We start from the raw sequence: 19,875 nt of genomic DNA on the forward strand, positions 1-19,875 counted from the left end.
TCCACAAGATTGAATACGCTGTGGAGCGATAGCATCAGAGCGCAGATACATTTTCCATCGTCTTTCCCTCTCAATTGAAAATTTATTCGCACAAAGTATGACTTTTGGCAGGGGAAATTAATAAAATAAATGGCTAAAGTTATCTTTTTAACCGTTCACATCATTAGCTGAGGAATTGGATCATGAAAACTCCTGCACACAGTCATTATGTGCAGTCGAATATAGAAAAATGAACTTGCAGACTTTCCAATATGATACATAATGGATTTCTATGTTAAGATAAGTGAATAATTCCACCCATTTGGTCACTAATAAATGTCCTGCAGCGAGAGAAAGATTGAAATTTGTGAATAGATTTTTGGGGAATTTCTCCATAAAATTCCTGGATTTTAAATCAACATCTTTGTATCAAATCATCATTATGATATTTCCTATCAAAATACCCAACATTAAGTATATCTTGCAAATAAAATGCCAATAAAAATCTGCACAGAGTGTTATCGGAAATGATCTGGTAAATTTCCAATTCACGTGACACTTTCACGGAGCCACTCTTTGAGTGCTATTTGCGATGATGAGTTCGATTTAGTAGGTAAAATTTATTGCCGTGCCTAATTATTATTGCCGTGAGAAAGATAAATCAAATGGTTTATATCTCAGAGAAGCGTCTGCAAAACACATTCACACGACGCGATCGTCGTTTTTTCCCATCCGCAGTGTGTCTCCGCTGCGGCGCGATTACATGTATTTTATCGCTGTTGCACACAATTCCGTGACTGAGTGGAATAAGTCTAATTTCCTCGATGGCACAGCTGGGTGTTGGGGCTTATCAAAAATATACCCAGGCGCACATATTTGTGGAAAGTCGCGCACATCCAGTATGCAAAACTCTCTTCTTGCGGGAGGTTGCAAAAGTCCAGCGATGAATTCATCATAAGGCCGAGACGTGCAGCATCTTCGTGATATAAATTTATTCCACTCGCGACGATATTTCAGTCAATTCCAGTAAATGCATGCAATAAATTGACTATTATCATTCATAAACTTCTGTATGGGAGATATAGAAACTCGCGCGATGGCGCAAAGAGAGGAAGTGGAAAAGTGTGTGCACAAGACAGTTCTCTTTGGGGTTCATTCTCAATTGAAACATAAAACTTATGGCAAGTGCGTGAATGATATAAAATCAGTCACACACAAGGAGAATCTCTTCTTCTGCTTCCACGGCCACCTTCTTCTCCACTCGCCACAGAGTCTCTCTCTCTCTCTTGCTGGATGTCAAGGAGAGAAATCTGAATCGCAAATTTTATATTTATTCAAACAATTTTGCTGTTTACTTGCCATCGGGCTGTGCGCAAGAGGAGACACCCAGAGGATTTCCATTACCCCAGCGCCGTAAGAAGTATGGAGGCAACTGTGAGATGAATCAATTTTGAAGTATTCGCGATTGCCAGAGAAGCAGAATTTTACGGTGCACTCAAATGGCCAAGAAGCAAATTCTTCATAAATTTGTTTTCACCGCAATACAATTTTCATTGGAAGGAAGCACACGGCTTTGGGGGAGATGAAGAAGGAGGCGCACACAGTGAGATAGGCAAGTTGTCCACAAGTCCACTCGATAATTCATCGAATGTGAAACTAATGGCTGAGATAATTTTCAATTGAATCACTTCATAATGGCCCAATAAATGTCCACATCGTGCTCCCGTTGCTGTAAATCAGCCAATGTATTCTGTGCGATAAAAGCCAAATAAAAGCGTCAAACCTCTATATCGCCATTGAGCTTCTCCCCTATTAAAGCACATGTGTGGATTTTTCATGGCACAATTGTACATTAAGCACACAAATCAGGGCACAGAAAACGTCGTGTATGAAATCGAACGACAACTGATTTTTTTTCTGGTACTAATAGTGCTATGTACAATGGGTTTTATGGAAAGTTTTAAGACACTAAACATCTTGCTAAATCTCATGAGGAGTTCAGCTGGCCTGATCGGCAGCATTGGCAAAGAAATGAATGGTCTTTCGTTGCATCGCTCGTAAATAATTATGCAAGCTGCCATCAGCAACATCGATCTCATATTCGTCAAAACAAACTGTGCACGGCTTATCGTCCGTTTCCATCTTTAATCCATCATGAGACTGTGCCAAGGGGGAGATAAACTGGTTAAAATCTGTCCACAATTAGGTAAAACTTCAGATAATCTTAAACATTATGTGTGTCTATGAATAACATTGAGTTATTCTTAAGTGAATTCGATTATAATATGTGTGGCGCTGAATTGCAATTGTTTAATGCAAATTTGAGGTTATATGAGACTTTAGCACAATTTTCCACCACTCATTGATTCCTCAATGAGGAATATGTAGTGTCATTTACAGTGCAATAATTTCTATTTCAAGACGTTCTTAGTCTTAAAACAGTCTTCTTAGCTGCTCACCACTTCTTCTGTCCACTTTATCTCCTCCTTGCTCTGTGCCATGAACATGTACGAATGGCTCTGAAAATCATAATGGAGGTGAAATTTTAGATTATGACTTCTCTAAAGTTTCGTAAATAATGATATATCGATTATCGCATGCCAACGATCAGGACTGCGCGACTCCATTTTGGGGGGCAGTTGAAAAAATGCGAGCTCAGGGGCAGTCAGCAATTGTGAGATGCCTTAATATCGCAGTTGTTGCATCTGCAGACACCAAGTTGCCGTATCCGGAAAGAGGTGTACAGTGTGGAATTCCTATCCGAGATATTATTGACAATAATTTATTGTTAGGAGTCTTTCGCATTTGTATTGTGCTTCTATATCGAGCAGAGTTGGAAAATTGTTGGTTTGTATAGAGGAGTGTTTAACCCCTTCACGACGAAAATCCCTCGAACTGTTAGGCAGTGAGAACAACTCTTCCTAAGGCTTCTTCTTTTCATTTACACGGGAATATTGAAAGATTTTGTGAGAAATGGGGATCAAATATGAGTCAAGATGTTTTCTTAGATCTCAATAATAGTTTCGCTGCATGATTCTGTGCTCAGAGCATATTGAGTGGCCGCGAAAGGGTTAAGCAGAGAGGGACAGGTCTAAAAGTGACGATTTGAGATGTACCCGGACGCTGATGAGGCCCGGGAACACTCTGAGTGCGCGCAATTATTATGGCCATATGAGAAGAGAGGGAATCGATATTTTACCACCGCCAACAACTTGTCTCATCCACTTTAATTTCTACCTTATTGCCTTCAATTATGCCAACAGAGAGGAATGAAAAGAGTGCATTCAAGCCCACACCCATTGACCGAGGCGCAGTCCAAATAGAGAAATGCCCCTTTTCCTATTCATCCGATTGCTCCCTAAGCGCGACACAATGTTGGTGTACTCGCGCTGTGTTCCTTAATTGCGGCACCGAGGAAGAGCCAGCAGAGCCGCAGGTACAATGTAAATGGAGCTAATTAAAATCATATAAATGCGGAAAGGTGATATAATAGCATGTGACACTTTCGCAACCCCTTTTGGCGAAGGCATCTCTCTTGCTCACCTGTTTTGCGTCATCTTCTCAAATACTTACCACTGCCTGCTTAACTCTCTCGCGCTCATGCTCACACGTGCTGCAGTCTTTCGGCTCTCTCGAGGAGGACTTAGAGAAGCTGCCAGCAAACACAATTAGACGTATTTCCCCCCCTTGGACTGATTGTTTGACGTCTGCACGGAAATTCTGTGTAAACACTGAAGCGGAACATTGGTCAAATGCATTGAAAGTTTAGCGAGAATTGCACTTCAAGTGCTCACGAAAGATCACAGTAAGAAGTATAGATATTTGTCGGTAATCAAATCAAGAAATAGAACCAAGGAGATATTAGGAGTGATAATTTCTTACTGTATTTACTGTCCTAAAAGATGTGAGTTTATTTTCGCAATGAATCTGTGGAATAAGAGAATGTTTTACATATTTTATTAAGAAAGGATAAAAGGGTAATTTTCTTCCTGTGTTATATCTGAATTTCTGTTGTAAACTTTGCCACTGATTATTGTGTGTTTGTGTGTGTGTTAGAGTGAAAGCCTAACGAAGTTTTATAGATCGTGAAGACGTTGTTCACGTTTATCTTCCTTACCTTAATCCTATTGATATATTTATGTGTGATATCCGTATATTGAATCGGCGGGAAATTCACAGCTCTCAGGGTGGAAATGGGCCAGCGCAATTAGCTGTGATAGGTTATTAAATTTCACTTTACGACGCCATTCTGGGAATAAAAATCGTGCCATAAATTTATAATTGGTTGCGATGAATCAATTGAAAATTTTATGTATCTGTAATTGCTCTCTCTCTCTCTTAATTGTTTCTCTCATCGCACGGAAAATGTCACATCCTCGAGAGTGCTGGGACCTCTTTTTCAGCCCCAAAACCTCATCTCGAATTCCGTGGAATGTCATGAATATGCGCGCACATGAAGGCAAGAAAGATTTGCCACATCTGTAATTTGTGTGGAAGTTGAGGTGAATGGCGGAGAGTGTGCAGTGATTGCGCGTCTTTCTCTTGGCCTGCGAATGTGCACAAATTGAATTAAATTGATTATCTGTCGCTGTGGCGATTGGAAGAAGGAGAAAATGAACAAAAGGCCACTAATTACACTGCTCCAGAGCAATGCAAGTACACCTTCCCATAAATATTCATCATCATCTCGCTCTGGATGCGATTTTGTGCATGTCTTCCAGTGGCTTGACAATTGTTGTCGCCGTTATTAATCATCTGTGTCCACATCTCTTCTAATGCATTTACAATTTGTGGACTTCTCCTGGCGCAGACACTCTTATATCCCCCATCAGGCTAAATTGCCGAGGCCAAATGAGCCCCAAAGTGAATTACGGGCCACGGGATTTTCGCGCTCGTGTTGAGTCAACTTTTTCAGCCTAATCACCAACCATTGCCGGCACAGCTGAATGCCTCTAATACCTCAGGAAGGCTCATGTGTAAATTCTTCAGCTCTCTCTCCGTCTCTGGAACTTCTTTGGTGGAATTCCTCGCGCTCCCAACATGTGTTCCCGTGCGCCCAGGAAGACATATACGGCCGCGCAATGCGAGAGGACGAGCGCTCCGCAGAGACAAGCAAACGCGTCTCACCATATTCGGATTTGAGAGCATGTTCTGGCACTATTTTCTCACTTTTTCCACCGAGAAAGTCGCTCCTCTGCGGCTCCTCGCGAATGCCTAAATATCGTGCGCAATCCTCGCCAGTCGCCCGGAATGCGCGCACCTTATCAACAATGACTATGGGAAGCTATCACACAGTACGCAAATTCGCGGAAAAAATCCCATCCACCTGTTGCAGCTGCATGGAATGTGTTTGGCTCTCCTGAACAATGAGGAACAAAGAAGACGGTCAATTTCGTGACCAGAAAGTGAGCCCAAAGCGTGGGCGTTGTGCTCAACAATACTCTTTTTATTGCCACAGAGCTTTCGACTCCATCACAAGAAGTCCATACAATTCTCCTCACAAGATCAACCATTGATCAGCGAAAAGTGATTCTTCTCCACAGAGCACAAAACTCCTCGCGCAGGCACAGAAGTTGGGAATATGAGGAGAATTTATAAAGTTTGCTCTCTGATTTGTAGAATTGCAATTAAATTTTGAATAATCGAGCGGAAGAAGTCTTCAAGAATTGCCGAGACACATAAATATAACAAAATCTCATCCTCTTTGGTATCATCGAGGTGAATAGAACGGCGAATGAATTACAATTACAATGGTGAAATGAGTTTCAAATTGAATTTCTTCAAAAATAGACTTTACTAACATTATATGTTCTAATACACACACTTCAATGAATATTTAATTTTACATCGCGACTCATATAAATTGATGTGAATATCACTTTATGCAAATTGACAATTGTTCCCCCAGAATCATGCGATGACAGACAATGAGGATAAAGTGCACACGAATGAAAGATGAAAAATGTTGCGATAATCATTAATAATTTATATTTTTACATCCCAAGATGAACATTATTATAATGGATAAAGTGACTTTTGGCGGCGAGGCGAGAAAGCATCACGCCATTGAATAAATTGTGGATTTTTTGGTGGGTGGGCGTTTAGACATGGCACAAAGAGCAATCTATTGGGAGAGAGAGAGAGCTATCTAATTGTACTCAAGGAGAAACATCCGGGTTGACCAGTATTTCCCGGCTTCTTTGGTGGATTCGGCTTGTTCTGGCTCAACTTGTTGACAGCAATCTCGGACTTGCCGAAGAAATCCCAGAGGGTGAAGTTTCCCCGAGTGTCCACCGAGGAGAGAGTCTTTCCGTCTGGACTCCACAACAGATGGCAGATTTGGCCCATTCTGTTCTTCTTCAGCACATCCGCAACGTGCTCCAATGACGCCAGCACAATGATTACCGTCTCTGCAGTGTTATTTCCGTCTATCCGTTGAAACAAGGAGAAGTAAGTAAAGTTTAAGGTCTAAAGTCTATCAGAATATTGTTTGAATGGACATTTTTTATGTGTAACACTTGATTCTGCTTACGATGAGCAATTTCTTTGATTTGCTAATGCTAAATGTTCTCTTGGTCAGGAGCTCGGGAGAAATATGCAACTCACCGAAGCGTTGGCAGGCGACGGTCAATTCTGCCGATAATTTGTTGAAGCTGATGGCGTTGATTTGGCACTTGTCGTCAATGCGTTTGTACCAGCCAATGATACGCTGCTCAACCGTGTTCACGACGCCGATGGACGCGGGCGATCGCGACGCTATAACCAACTCCGTGGAGCACCACGGATGCCAGTCCATGAACACGGCGGATTTCGAGGGATTCTGCAGCGTGAACAGCGGCTCCTTGTTGGCCCAACTCCACACCGACAGACATCCAGACACGTCCACGCAACTGAAGCGCCTGTAATCAGCCGAGAATTTGATGTCGCAAATTCCCGCACTGTGAATATCCTTGAAGCTCTGGTAATCGCCGCTGTTTGGTGTGCCCAGATTTACAGCGCGATGAATGGAGAGAGTTCCGGATTTTTGGCCACTGTGAAAAACGAAAAAGATCGCTAATTACTCCCTTGTAATTACTTAATGGCATTCCATCAGTGTTGGAGAATTTGGGTGCCGAGAGAATTTTTAATTACCTCCGTCTTCGATGTGATTTATATTCAAGAGAATTAAACATTGAGAATGTGACCAAAAAATTTGGCAGACTTCTCAGAATTTCTCAAGCACTCTCACGTATATTTTCACCAGTGCTTTTGAATAAATTATTCAAAACCTGATAAAAATACTACCATGGAAAAGTGAGAGACAATCCATTGACATTTCCCAAATACTATTTATTTGAAGTGAAGTGAAATAATTCCTTGACACAGTTAAATATTTTATTACTTGACTTTATCTGAATGTTCTAATAGGTTTTATTGTGAAAAACTGTTTCCATGCTCTTCTTAGTCTCAAACATGGGAATTTCTTACAGAATTCTATTAGAAATTTCCGTTCAAATGCCATAATAAAGTGTACATAAAAATGAGAATTTTCACAGCTATTCAATTTGAACATATATCACGGAATAGTATTGGAAAATCCGTCATTAATACTGAACTGTCGTACGAAAAGTATCGGAAAGTCGTCTTACCATAATATATACTCTCCGTTGAAGCTCCACGCGAGGCTCCGAATTGTCGAATTTTCACTCATGTTAATTGCAGCTGTCATGCGGATGTTGCTGTCTTCGGTCTGCCAGAGTTCCAGTAAAATTCGTCCGTCGTACTTTCCGCCAGCCGCCATGACTTTACCAGTCTGATCAAAGGCCAGCGTTGTGATGTAATCCACGGAATAGACCATCAAGTTGGGCGAGCCAGGCGTCCAGAACGCCATTTCTGAGCCCACAAAGGCCACGATTCTGTTGTTCGTCGTCCACTCGATCAGCTTCTTGTGACCAGCACAGAAGAAGCCAGGCAGGCTGTGAACAGTATCCACGAAGGCGATGGACCGAGAGCGCGGAATGCAAGCCCAGTCGAGGGATTTGTACCAATTCGGCGTGAGATTGTAGTTAAATTTGGGCGACCAGTAAAAGTTATTAGTAGACGCAGCGCAGTGCCTCTGCAGCTCATCGGCCAAGGAGAGAATTCTGCTCTCTGACCACTGACATATCCTCTTCTTCGGCTGCACATTGAGTACAGTCTCCAAGGCCGCGGCGTACTTGAAGCGCTTCCAGGACATATTATCGGAGGCCTACGAACGGAGTAAATTCTTCTGTAGTTGCATTACTAAAAGTACAACTTCTATAAAGTGCACACCATCAGGACATCGCACCTCTCTTCCTCCTCCAGTGATATTGTCCTTTCGCTGGTCCTCCTCGGGATGAAGCGATCGCTATAGCCAAGCGGAGCGAAGCTGCTGGTCCTAGGGAGCTGCAGAGGATAATATTTCAGAGACGATCTCTCTGCTTTTCGTGCATGATATATGGTTGAAATAAATTAGTAATTCCTATTGTAATTACAGCGTAACGTGCAGATTAAAATATAAATCACTCTCATGGCAATTTGCAGCACGCATTTGTGCGTCTCTGGCAGAGATGATCTGTGGGATGTGAACAAGTGTTAGAGAGCAGTTCCAGTGACCAAGAGACGGCCACTCTGCGTGAGTGTAACATTAGATAAATAATTCAGAGCAGCAAATCCATAATCGATACATTTCAGACACTGTGCACATGCGTTTAGATGGTAAATTGCGATGCTGGGCAAAGTGGAGAATCGCAGGACTTGTCCGCTATCAGCTACAGCATCGAGAGATCATAATTTCTCCCCTTCTTCCTTGGTCAATGGAACCACTGTCGATTAATCATATCGATCCAATACGCGCGCGCACAACTATCATGGGCTATTATGACAAGTTTCGCTCAAAAGAATATTTCTCATTTACGTAATTGCCCAATAGTGCGAGCCAGCGCGCGACTATCCCTGTCCGATTCACTCGCAGCGCGACAGGCCAGAAAGTCCACTAATAGGTCGCCCAAGAGATAAGCAAACTTCTCATAATGATGAAATAAATTACCGCTATTGGCACTTCTAACTCGTCATCACTTATGCCCAGAGATATTGGAAAAGCTCTCACGCCGCGCTTCTCACTCTCATAAACTATCTCGCAATACTCCTACCGAACGGATAAATTGCAAAAGGCTGAAATTGCAGCGAATCAGTGGGAAGGCATTCCAATGTCGCGATGTTACCATTAGGAGATAAGAAAATAATTACAAATAATTTTATTGACCCTCAGGAAGGCAGTGAGGGAGCGATAAGACCTTCGGTAGCTTCACTATGTTCATTCCTAAGCTTGCTCTCAAGAGAAAAGTCATATTGGGGAATTTAGAGAGAATTTAAAGTATTTTTAACGGCAGAATTAGTAAACGAATATGAAAAACAATAAGAAATATAAGATATTCAATCAGAAGAATTCAGAATTCAGAAGAATTTCAACAAATTTAGTTGCACATTAAAGAATTTTATAAAATATGTATTACACCATGACATCTCGTATATTGTGTATAATTTTAAAGGTTTTGTACACAGATTTGTATTCTTTCAGTATTTTCGAGCCTTATTTTTACGATTTAGAGCAAATTTAATCTCAATTCAGCAGTAAAAAATCAGACATGTCACATTCTTATAACACAAAATGTCATATCTTATCTAATAATAATAAGATATAACTATAAAGTTGCATAAGCCAATTGTTTTAAAATTATATACCTATCATGTAAAGTTGATACAGATTTTTATCAATCTTTGTAGTAATGATCAAAAGGATCATGTTTGTTCTCGAATGCATCTGGCAAATGCCTCAGAGAGCCTGAAGATGTGGATTAAGAGAGTGATTAAACCTATAAACTTCATTATCGCGGTGAGCAAATTGCTTCTTGACGGCAAATACTCGAGATTATTATTGCTTTTGTAGTTTGACGAAGGTCTTCAACTGCATATTTGGTCTCATTAGACACACAGAATAATCTCGAGAGAAGGTATCTCTGGCCGAAGTATCGAGAATCTCATTTTGGGCTTGGTGAGATACTTAGTGCGGTTGAGTGCATTCAATTGGAGCCAAATGGGCATTAGAGAGCACTTCTCGCGAGATCCGCAGAGTCAATTTTATTCACCTGTGGCATTCCTGATAAGATACCGCGAGTGCAGGCGAATGGGGGCTGAGAGAGAGGCGCAACTCTCGATCACCATACGTGACTGGGTGATCATGAGGCGCAGAGAATGCTGCGCAGAGAATACAGCGCTCGAGAGTGTGTCACTTTTATGAGGTGCCTCCCATCATAACAGCGTGACAACTATTTTACTATCTAATGGTCTCAAAGTCTCTCCTTATTCAGAGATGGAGATGTTCTCTGTCTTTTTTTTTTGTCGCCGCTCAGCGCCATCAAAATCTCCCCGCGCTCGCCAATGCGTGGCTTTGGGTGATTTCTGTGTGACGAAAATTGAGTCATTATCCCCGAAAATTTATTTTATGGCCTTATATACATTTTGATGTGACATTTCCTCGCTCAGGTAATCTGCCATCGTGGTGAGTGCTTTCAATTTAGCCTCACCACGGCGTGCTTGGCAAATGATCGAAAAGAAGTCAAAGTCAACGGAAAATTTAATCGCTTGACGGTTTAATTGGTGTTCATCTCAGCTGGGAACAAGTCCCATCGGCACTTGTGAGCGCGCGTAAAAGTGCTCACAAGAATACGAAAAATACAGCGAGAGAGAGTGGAGGAAAAAAGACATGATCGCAATTAAATCGATCTATAATTAATTTATAGTTTCCTCTGGGACGCTCTGACCACCAAGTTTCGCGCGTTTTGCGCTTCTCCGGAGGGATTTCTGAGCGCTGGAGGACTACGATTTTCTCCCCATCTTCCCAACTCTATTACTTTATATGAGCGTCAGGTATTGAATTAATAAAAATTTAAGTAGGGAGTGATAGAGACACATCAAATTGAGGAATTGGCTGGTGGAGAGCACAAATCATGCCTTTTCACATTCCCCAGCTCATGTGGAGAATCTCCAATGCGCAAAAGCTGTGTTCTTTTCCCCAGCAACGACAAACACTGTCCTGATTCAGCGCGAGTTGTAGTTTTCCAGAGTCGCTCAATTGCAATCTATGTGGTCAGCTTGGTAGCTGAAGCCTCATCATCGAATTCTTCCTCATCTTCCCACCTTATAATTCTCATTTTCCTTCTCTCCCTCTCGCGAGCCATTTCTTCGCCAGCCAGATAAATAGCAATTGTGCGCATTTAATATCTCGTTGAGTATTGGGAGCAAAAGCGCGGGAAGAGGCCCATGAAATTGAGATCCTCACGGGCTGTTCTGTTTGGCATTCACCTATCCAACCCTCCTGTCGCCTCTTCAGCAACAACATCTCTGCAAAGAACACTGGCAAGACAATCTCTCTCTCTCCTGCGATTCTGCCAAGGCATAAATGCAATGAGAAATGCTACAACAAAATATCGATCAAAAGATCGGCGCGTGCTTCAAGTCGTGATCCCAGCTTTTCTTTTTCTCTTTCCACCATCCTCTTTATGCTTCCACTGCCCTTTTTTCCACCATCATCATCATCATCATACAGCCCAATATCTGCGCATTCATGCAATTCCCTTTTGGCCGCCTTGCGCGGTGAAATTTAATAAACCCCAAGAGATCAATAGTCATTAAACGAAAAATGGAAATGAAACATTACCATCTCGGCGCTCACTAATTAATTCGCCTTTTTTCTTTGCTTATGGGGAAGAGCAGCAAAAATTGACACTGTGCAGAGCGATAAATCATACACAGGAAAAGAGATGTTCAATCTCTCTGGGCGGGCAAGGAGAGCGCGATGCACAAGACATTGGAAAATTGCATACAGAGCGTCTTGGAAATATCTTATGAAATATGCGGCATTAATTGTCCCCCAGGTGAGCATTAATACAGAAATAAGCTGCATTTTCTACTTAATGCCTAATGACATATCAATAACCAATGTAATGCGACATATTCGCAATATTTTTGCAATACATCCATGCCAATGAGCGCAGCCGCTTCACCTGATTACCTACAGATGTTGAACAAAGTCTGCAACAACGTGTGCCTTATCGCCACTCATCGCGGGAGTGGTTTGGCAAAAAGTCATCAGACACAGAGTGTTGTTATGGCGGTTCAGCCGCGAACAGATGAGCGATGATAAGCGAGTGATAAGCTCAGAGACGCGCTGCTTAGAGGTGTTTGTGATTCTTCACAGCAGATATCGCACAGTTCACCTGAACATGTAATTTAGCTTGAGACAAAGAGTGAGAGAGTCACTGATTCTTTCGCATCTCGGCGGATTTCCTTCACAAGTAGTCATCAGATATCACGACAGCTTGTATTGTCGGTTAGAAATACAGAGAAATTTTACAAATTGAGAAGTTGTAATTTGAAAAAAGTAATTGCAATTTAAGTCATATTGAATGTTGAATCATATAAAATATGACAAAACGAGCAAAACACAATTTTAGGGAAAATACAAAGGAAGGATCAAATGCAGAATTCCCTGTGGAAATTTTTCCAAATCTTCCGGCGATGGCAAAAATGAAATGAATTGTACGTGGACTGTTTACCACACTTTTTCACATCCACTGTGCACCTAAACACCATATGAACAGTCAATCGCTGCTCCACTACATTCGTGGCAGCTTTGACTATGCACGAGGCGATTGGCTGGCGTTTGTCTTGCAAAATTGCTGGTGTGTCTGTGGCGATCGCGGATGGTACAGCGCTCTCAAGACGCCTTTCCTCCAGTAAATCTTCAACATCTGATGAACCCACATGTGCGCTCTTCGCGGTGCTAATCCGTGTGCTTTTCTCCCTCTCAACTTGATCCTGAGATGTTGTCACCCAGAATCGGAAGTTGTGCGAGTGTGCAAGAAAAAAAGCTCAAGTTGAGACGCAATTTTCCAACTGTGGCAATTTTTCTCACGAGTGTCACCAAGGATTAAGTGAGAAAATGCTAATAAATAACTCAAGATTTTTTTTTCTGTATCGTGGCTGTAAAATTTATACACTTTCATTCCGTGACACTTTAAAACACCATTCAATTTATCATGCTGGAAGCAAATAACTATGAGTGTGTGGCATTTTTTTGCTTTTGGAAAAGTTTCGGCGCCCGCAAAAAAAGGCACTAAAAGTCAAGACGATTTTGCATATTGCTGGCAAATTAAATCAAGTGTGTGGTGTAAGTCGAAAACTGTCTCATTTGAACCGGATCGAACACTTGGCTGAGCAGACGGAATGAGAGGAGGAGAATTAATTGGATTGTGCTGAAAATGAGTGCATATAGTATCCAGTATCATGAGCAATTAGCTGCAGATGCAGCCGCAAATTATCCAATGACTGATGCAAAGTGGTGAAAAGCGGTCGATTGAGCGAAAGACATCAATGCGATGGCAGACGATGAACCCTTTTGCATAATCTATGCAAAATCACACACGCAGTTTGTGCCATCAATTCCCATCCGTGGAGTGATCTTTCACGCTGATGCTGCCCAAAATGACCGGCAAGAGACAGATACGAGACTCAACTGGCGGAGGAATGTGAAACACTCAACGGTGGTGTCCTAAAATTTAATCAAAATCTCAAATGTCCATTTGATGATGCCACACTTTGTGGATTGTGAGTAAGTCGAATTTATTTTCCAACACACTCCTATATATAACAAGCCTCTCGCACTATATTAAATGGTCAAGCGCGAGACGTGTTTCATGCAGAGGATTACGAAAGAAATTGGACGATGTAGAATCAACTATGAGCTAAGTTTTCTTCTCCACGGCTCTTTTTTTTCACTTCACTCAATTTTGATCACTCTGTGGGGGAATATGTTAATAGTATAATCTCCTCAAATCAGTTTTGGTTGACATGGAACCGGTTGTGAGATCTGGATTATTACTCCTTCTTATTTATTGCTTCTTTCTTGCCTTATTGTCAAGGAAAAAAAGCAACATTTCGAGATACATTCAGTACTCTGGGCTGGAAGAGTGCGATGTGAGGGAAAAAAAAAGAAACGCAGTGAAGAGGCGGAGGAGAGAGTTTAAATAGAAGGTGTCATTTTTCTCTTGTCTCTGCTCACTTCTTTTCGGAGGTTTTCCTGCACTTGAGCTGAAGGTGCGAGAAGAAGGTGGAGAAAGGAGCGCCCAATGCAGGGTTAAGTCAACAAATGTCTCGCAATATGCACTGAAAATGCTATGCGAGAGATTGTTAAATTAATCTCGATAAAATCAATTTAATCCCAAATCCACTTGGAGAGTGATGAAAACATATCAATATGCGACAGAAAGTGCCCCTCTTGCATTATGACTTATGCCACAATGCGCATTGAGTGCTCTCCTCCACATCAAAAGCCCCAACAAGGGTTAATTTGCATAAGGAAAATGCATCCATAGTCGCTGGCATGTCGATACCCAAGTGGCCTGAGTGAATTTTCTACACAATTTACATTTCAAATTTATCCCTACGGATATAAAAGTTACGATAAAGTTAAATAAATATTTATTAGAGCTTTTAATAAATTTTTTTTACCCTCCTTTGCCATTTGCATTGTGCCTGAGCGTGTCCGCGTTCGGTTGGTGGTTCAATTTAGAATATTTAGCAATCAATTGTTCCCATCTCTCTCTCTGTGCCACACACCACGATTTGTGAGATTTTCCCTGGGCCGCGAGAGCGCCTCTCCTGATGAACAGTATTGAATTTCTGTTTGTCTCACTGCATATCTCACAGCGCCCAAGTAGCTCACAGTAGTGAGTCTCCCGTGACCATTGATAAAATTTTATCACAAATATTTCCCTCCTCTCGCCATTTCAATACGACGCGCCTTCCCCATTAATCCGAGGTGCCATTTATCATCCATTTGGTGCCTTCGGAGGCGCATTGTTGCAGTGGCATTTAAATGCGCCGCGTTCGCCTTATCAGCGCGCAGCAAAAGAGCCTGCTGATAAAAGCCCTGCGGCCAAGACGCCGATTTGCATTAATCCCTCCTTCTGTCATACACCACCGCCAAAGTGCTTCACACATTTCGCCCTCTTCTGCGCACCAAAGCTGCCACTCAAGGTGAAGTTTGTGTCCTCTAATCCTGGCTCTACAAGCCTAATTTTGCTGTACAAATTCTGGGTTATTTGGCTCCTTCTTTCACATTCACGAGAAGAATCTCAGCTGTTAAACGCTTTTTCAACTCATTTTTATTCGAATTTTCTGCGACATATACTATTTTCCTTGACCTTCTTGTGTCTTTGGACAGTCCCATCAAAAATCATGTTATTATAGGACATTTTGGTGTGTATTTTGAGGTTTTAAGGATTTCGTGCACTGAAGCTAAAGTTTTGAGGTTAAAATTCATATTTTATAAAATCAACGTTTATTATGTGTTCCGTGATTTCTAAAGTTGAATAGGATCGAATTTTATATAATCCATTGTGAGCCATATTCTTTCTTCAGGCAATCTTCATTAGCTCTTTGGAGGTCTTTAATGGGATCTTATTTAGCTTTACTCCTCATTAAGTTCACTGTTCATCAGAGTTGCGGAGAAAAATGAATCGAGATTAATTCTGCTGTTTTTCAGAGCTGTTTCTCTTGGGTTTCATTGAAATTATCACTCGAAACGTGATTGTGGTGTGTTCCAGTGGAGTGTCACACCCCCAAAATCGCCCGAGGCCCCAAATGATAAGCTAGGAAAGTGCAGCAGATATTTAGCAATGTGGTGCGCCTGGAATTGGCGAGTTAGGGAGCAATAAATCGATTGGCAGTGTCATGTTTCAAAACAAGAGGTGAAATTTGTAACCGCCCTTGTTGCACTTCTGTGCATTACACCACGGGGGGGGATTAAGTCAAATAAATGTTCAATCGATAAGTACGAAGCTGAAAGTCACACTGTGAAACTCTTGGAGAGCCTCTGAGAGTTGGTAAAAGGGATCAGAGCTTTATCTCAAAGAGATAATCACACGTTTTGCATTGTTTTTCACAATATTGGGTCTCTCACTGTGTGTCATGCAACACAAGGAACACGACACGGAATCATGTCTTGACCACGGAGTAGCACTAATAATCCATATTGAAATTGTCAGATTTGCATGTCTCCGCGTGTCCAAGCAAAAGGCTGCCAAGACAGCGCGCAACTTCCAACACACAGCATCTCGCGATGGGAAATTTTTCAGGGGAATCGAATCAAATTTTTCAATCAATCGCACCAATTGCGGTCCCGAAAGGAGTTTTGTATACATTTCTGTGGAGTCATAGACTTTAATGAAAATGCGCCACAAAAGCCAATTTTGAAAGCTCTTCTTTCGCTCTCTGTCGAATTGAAGGCGAAGGAAGGGGGGAAAAAACGCCAGACTGTTGAACAAAAAGGTGGCTTTCTTAAACGGTTTCATGGGTTTCACTGAAAACTTTACAACCTTATAATGCCTATATACCCCGAAGGGGAAGCATGTCTTTCTTGCACAGTCATTGTTTAATTACAACAAATTAATAAATAAATCCCGTGTGAGATTGGTATCTAAGGCAAAAGAACGACCAATTAATGATTTTACAATTAATTTCATTTAATTCGAACAGCACTTTTTGCCACATGATCCTCGAAACGCAATGCGCGCGCGCGCATTTCTCAAATGTGCGCCTCAAGAGTGAATGGATTTTGTGTGGACTCCAGAACAATCGACGCCTCTGTGGCCTCAAAATAATGTGAAGATAGTTATCCTTAGCTGTGCATTTAGAAAGGTGAATACATTTGCAATTCGATAAAGGAGTTCGTGAAACTTTGAGAGACAATTAAAGTATTGATCCAATTTACTTTATTAACTTCTCTCATTTACAATATAACGATTCGATCTCAATTGTTGGTGGCTATTGGAATTCTTGCCACATCAGATGATTCTTGAGATGAAATCATATTTTTTTTCTCTGTGCACACTTTGAGAGCGATCAGATTACAAGTCTATTTATCTCTCATCTCGATTTTCACCTGCTTTTTTGTCTGGCCAGAATGAATCAGTGCGACGCCGCAACAGTGTAATAATGTTATCAATAGTGGACAAAAGTAGTGTGAGATAGTTTATGAAATTATATAGCACTAATATGGTGAGCTTGTGGCGGCAATTGGACTTGGTTCTCATGTTATACTTCCAGCGCGTCTGGCGGCAGGGAAAAATCTATATATTCTCTGCCAATTAGACTCAATATAATTAAGAGGAAAAGAGAGTGAGACAAGACGCGGAAAGGTGCGTCGGTGACAATTGAGAGCCGCGCAGAGAGCTTCTTTAAAACGCGTGAGACAATCCGTCTATCAGGGATAATGTGTTCGTGTCATTAAAAGAAAATGACGATTGCCTCCAGTTAATTTTTTGCCATCATGCCATCACACATCTCTCACTCAAATAGATAAAAGAATGACGATTGTACAGGCGATATGTGGTGCAGTGAGGGCAAAAAGAGTTGTGCCTCACCATCTCCGCGCCACCAGTCTCTCATATGAACTATATTGCCGCTCTTGTAGATCACTTAAGACCTCTTAAAAAGTCATTTGATCGAATGGGTGAAGAGTGAAATGGGCAAAAAAAAGAGCGCCCGAGAGCACAATTTTCATATTAGCATTTGAGGAGTTGTGCATTTGGCTGTCTTTGGGGCTCGGCGCGCACCTCAATTAGCTCAAATTTGCCAATAAAAGGCCAATTAATCGACATTTGAGGTTGTTTATGAAGGAGAAGAAATTTCACATATCCAAGGAATGTCGCTTCAAACCGTTAACAGATTACTTTTTGCCGATCGCGTCGTCGTCTCCTTCATCTTCTCGCACGCCTAATACAAATTTGATACATTTTAGCTGGGCGCTCTTCGACACGTTCAAACTGTAACTCGCGAGATTCCACACTATAGATTTTTGCTCGAATTTCACATGGACAAAACAAAGAGGATGACATTCTCCATGGTGAGCATTTTCAGCACCTTCAATTGAATCCCATTCGAACAGCACAAGAACCATTTGTGCGATCATGCAAAAGAGATTTGTTTAGTAGCCGAAATATGCAGAATTGTTTCTCTATTTTTTTTTGTATCTTTGAACCGCAAAAAAGCAGTCCAACCAGTCAACCGAGCCAAGGAATCCTGTGTAAGAATTAATTCGGTCAATCAGTGATCTTTGGTGAGGTCATAGAACTATGTTATGCGGACACTCTGAAAAGTCATACACGTGAAATTCAATAAAAATAAATGAGCCATTTAAATTTGTTCGCATGTAAATGAGATTTTTCTGGGATCCACACTTTAGAGAATGTGTATAAAAGTCTGAACACTCCATAGAGACACATTGAGAGTGAACCTGTTGGATGATCATCCGCACGACTGGTTTGTTTTTCACTTATTGCCCACTTTTTCATCGCCTTTATGACTTTTATAGCAGAAAAATGGTTGCAGAAGCTGCAAAGTCGATAAAGTTGCCATCGCCAGAGACGCGCCGTAAAAGGAGGAGGAAGCTCATTATCATTTGGCCGGAAATAATTTCCAATATTATATTTTAAGTGGCGGAGGAGCATAGCATTCAATTGACATTTTATTGCTATTTACACCTCACAGTGCCACAATATAATTAGGTTTCTCTCTCTCTCTCTCTGGCTCTTGCTAGAGTCATTTAGAATAGAAGATGCTTGAGAAGATGAAATTGTATCTTTGAGAGAAGCGACAAAATCATCTTTTGCTCAAGTGAGGATGAATTGTTAATTGCAGGTAATAAAATGCTTATATAGAAATTAAATCATTAAGCAATTATACTGAAACCAACTCAATTTATGCACACTCTTAAGCTGAAAAAAATGCCTTCTTGGCAAATTCCACACAAATTCCCACTGAAGATCGCGCGGCGTTTCGATGTTGATCCGCGTGTTGTCGCGAATTGCAAAATGTTATATCACTTGATTAAGTACACTTATTCATGTGATTTTATTGCTTCAAGCGGAGCACAATCATCGATACAATTTATCAATAGTTCAAATGCAATTTATAATAGAGAGGGGAAATAATGTCAATTCCAATATGCCAAGCGACACACTCGAGCATTTTTCTCTCCAGATACACTCTACAGTTCGTGGTGTCTTGAGCACGAGCAGCGAATGGGATTTGTTTCCTTCGTTGTGGACTTAAGGACATTCTATCAGGACACACAGAATGTCACTGTGCGAGCGCGAAAGCCAAAAATGAAATAATAACACAAGTCTGTGATTAGAAGCACTGAGTGGACAATGAATCACGTCTTGAGGCCATGAACTGTCGCATGATGCCTTCCTTGCTCCATTGCAGAATATTCGCAAAGATAGCGCATACGCGATATCTGTGAGCTCACTCGCCAGAGTGTCTCAGTTAATTTATCAAAAATGACACAAAAAGGAGCACGACGCGGGGTTGTATCGCTCCTCTCGCCAATCTCACATAAATTCCGGCATTTAACACACTCACAAGGTGGTTGGAAGTGCATAAATATTCAAATGGAACCCAATAAATGATGCAAATGAAATTTATTTGACCGCCCCGATGATCTCCATTTGCATACTGTGTCCCTCACCATGGTCAATTACGAGGGGGAGACAGTGCAACTGCAATCTGTACACCATTTACTCAACACTTTTTAAACACAGTTTGAATGTGGTGAAAGATTTTGAGCGTTGCAAGAGAATCTTAGAAGAAATTACAGGAAAAATGGTGAAACTGACGATTTGTGGATACTTTCTTCGATCATAACCTGAAAAATAACATAAAGAGGCTTTAAGGATCGTTTAATGCGTCTTAGAGGAACAGTCAAAATATGTTCAAATATCACATATCAAAACACTTACACTTTCTAACACTCTCCTTGAGCTGTACACC

General features: G+C 41.3%; 1 protein-coding gene across 5 annotated transcripts in view; it reads right to left on the reverse strand.

Moving 5' to 3' along the window:
* Positions 1 to 5,944: 5,944 nt before the first annotated feature.
* The window catches only part of LOC132265997 (protein cortex), a 37,032-nt gene continuing 23,101 nt past the window's right edge, over positions 5,945 to 19,875 (reverse strand). For 2 of the 5 annotated variants that reach the window (XM_059766813.1, XM_059766814.1), the window contains exons 2-5: positions 8,272 to 8,385; positions 7,608 to 8,206; positions 6,586 to 7,010; positions 5,945 to 6,407 (exon numbers count right to left, since the gene is read on the reverse strand). In XM_059766813.1, the coding sequence (XP_059622796.1) occupies positions 6,124 to 6,407; positions 6,586 to 7,010; positions 7,608 to 8,206; positions 8,272 to 8,385 (1,422 nt within the window). In that variant the 3' untranslated portion in view covers positions 5,945 to 6,123. Of the gene's footprint in view, positions 6,408 to 6,585; positions 7,011 to 7,607; positions 8,228 to 8,271; positions 8,386 to 19,875 lie in introns of those variants that run through there. The other 3 variants (XM_059766815.1, XM_059766816.1, XM_059766817.1) reach the window with 3 other exon arrangements.

Source organism: Phlebotomus argentipes, unplaced genomic scaffold (assembly GCF_947086385.1).
Source record: "Phlebotomus argentipes unplaced genomic scaffold, Phlebotomus argentipes genome assembly contig_5, whole genome shotgun sequence".
In the NCBI taxonomy this organism is placed as follows: Eukaryota; Metazoa; Arthropoda; class Insecta; order Diptera; family Psychodidae; genus Phlebotomus; species Phlebotomus argentipes.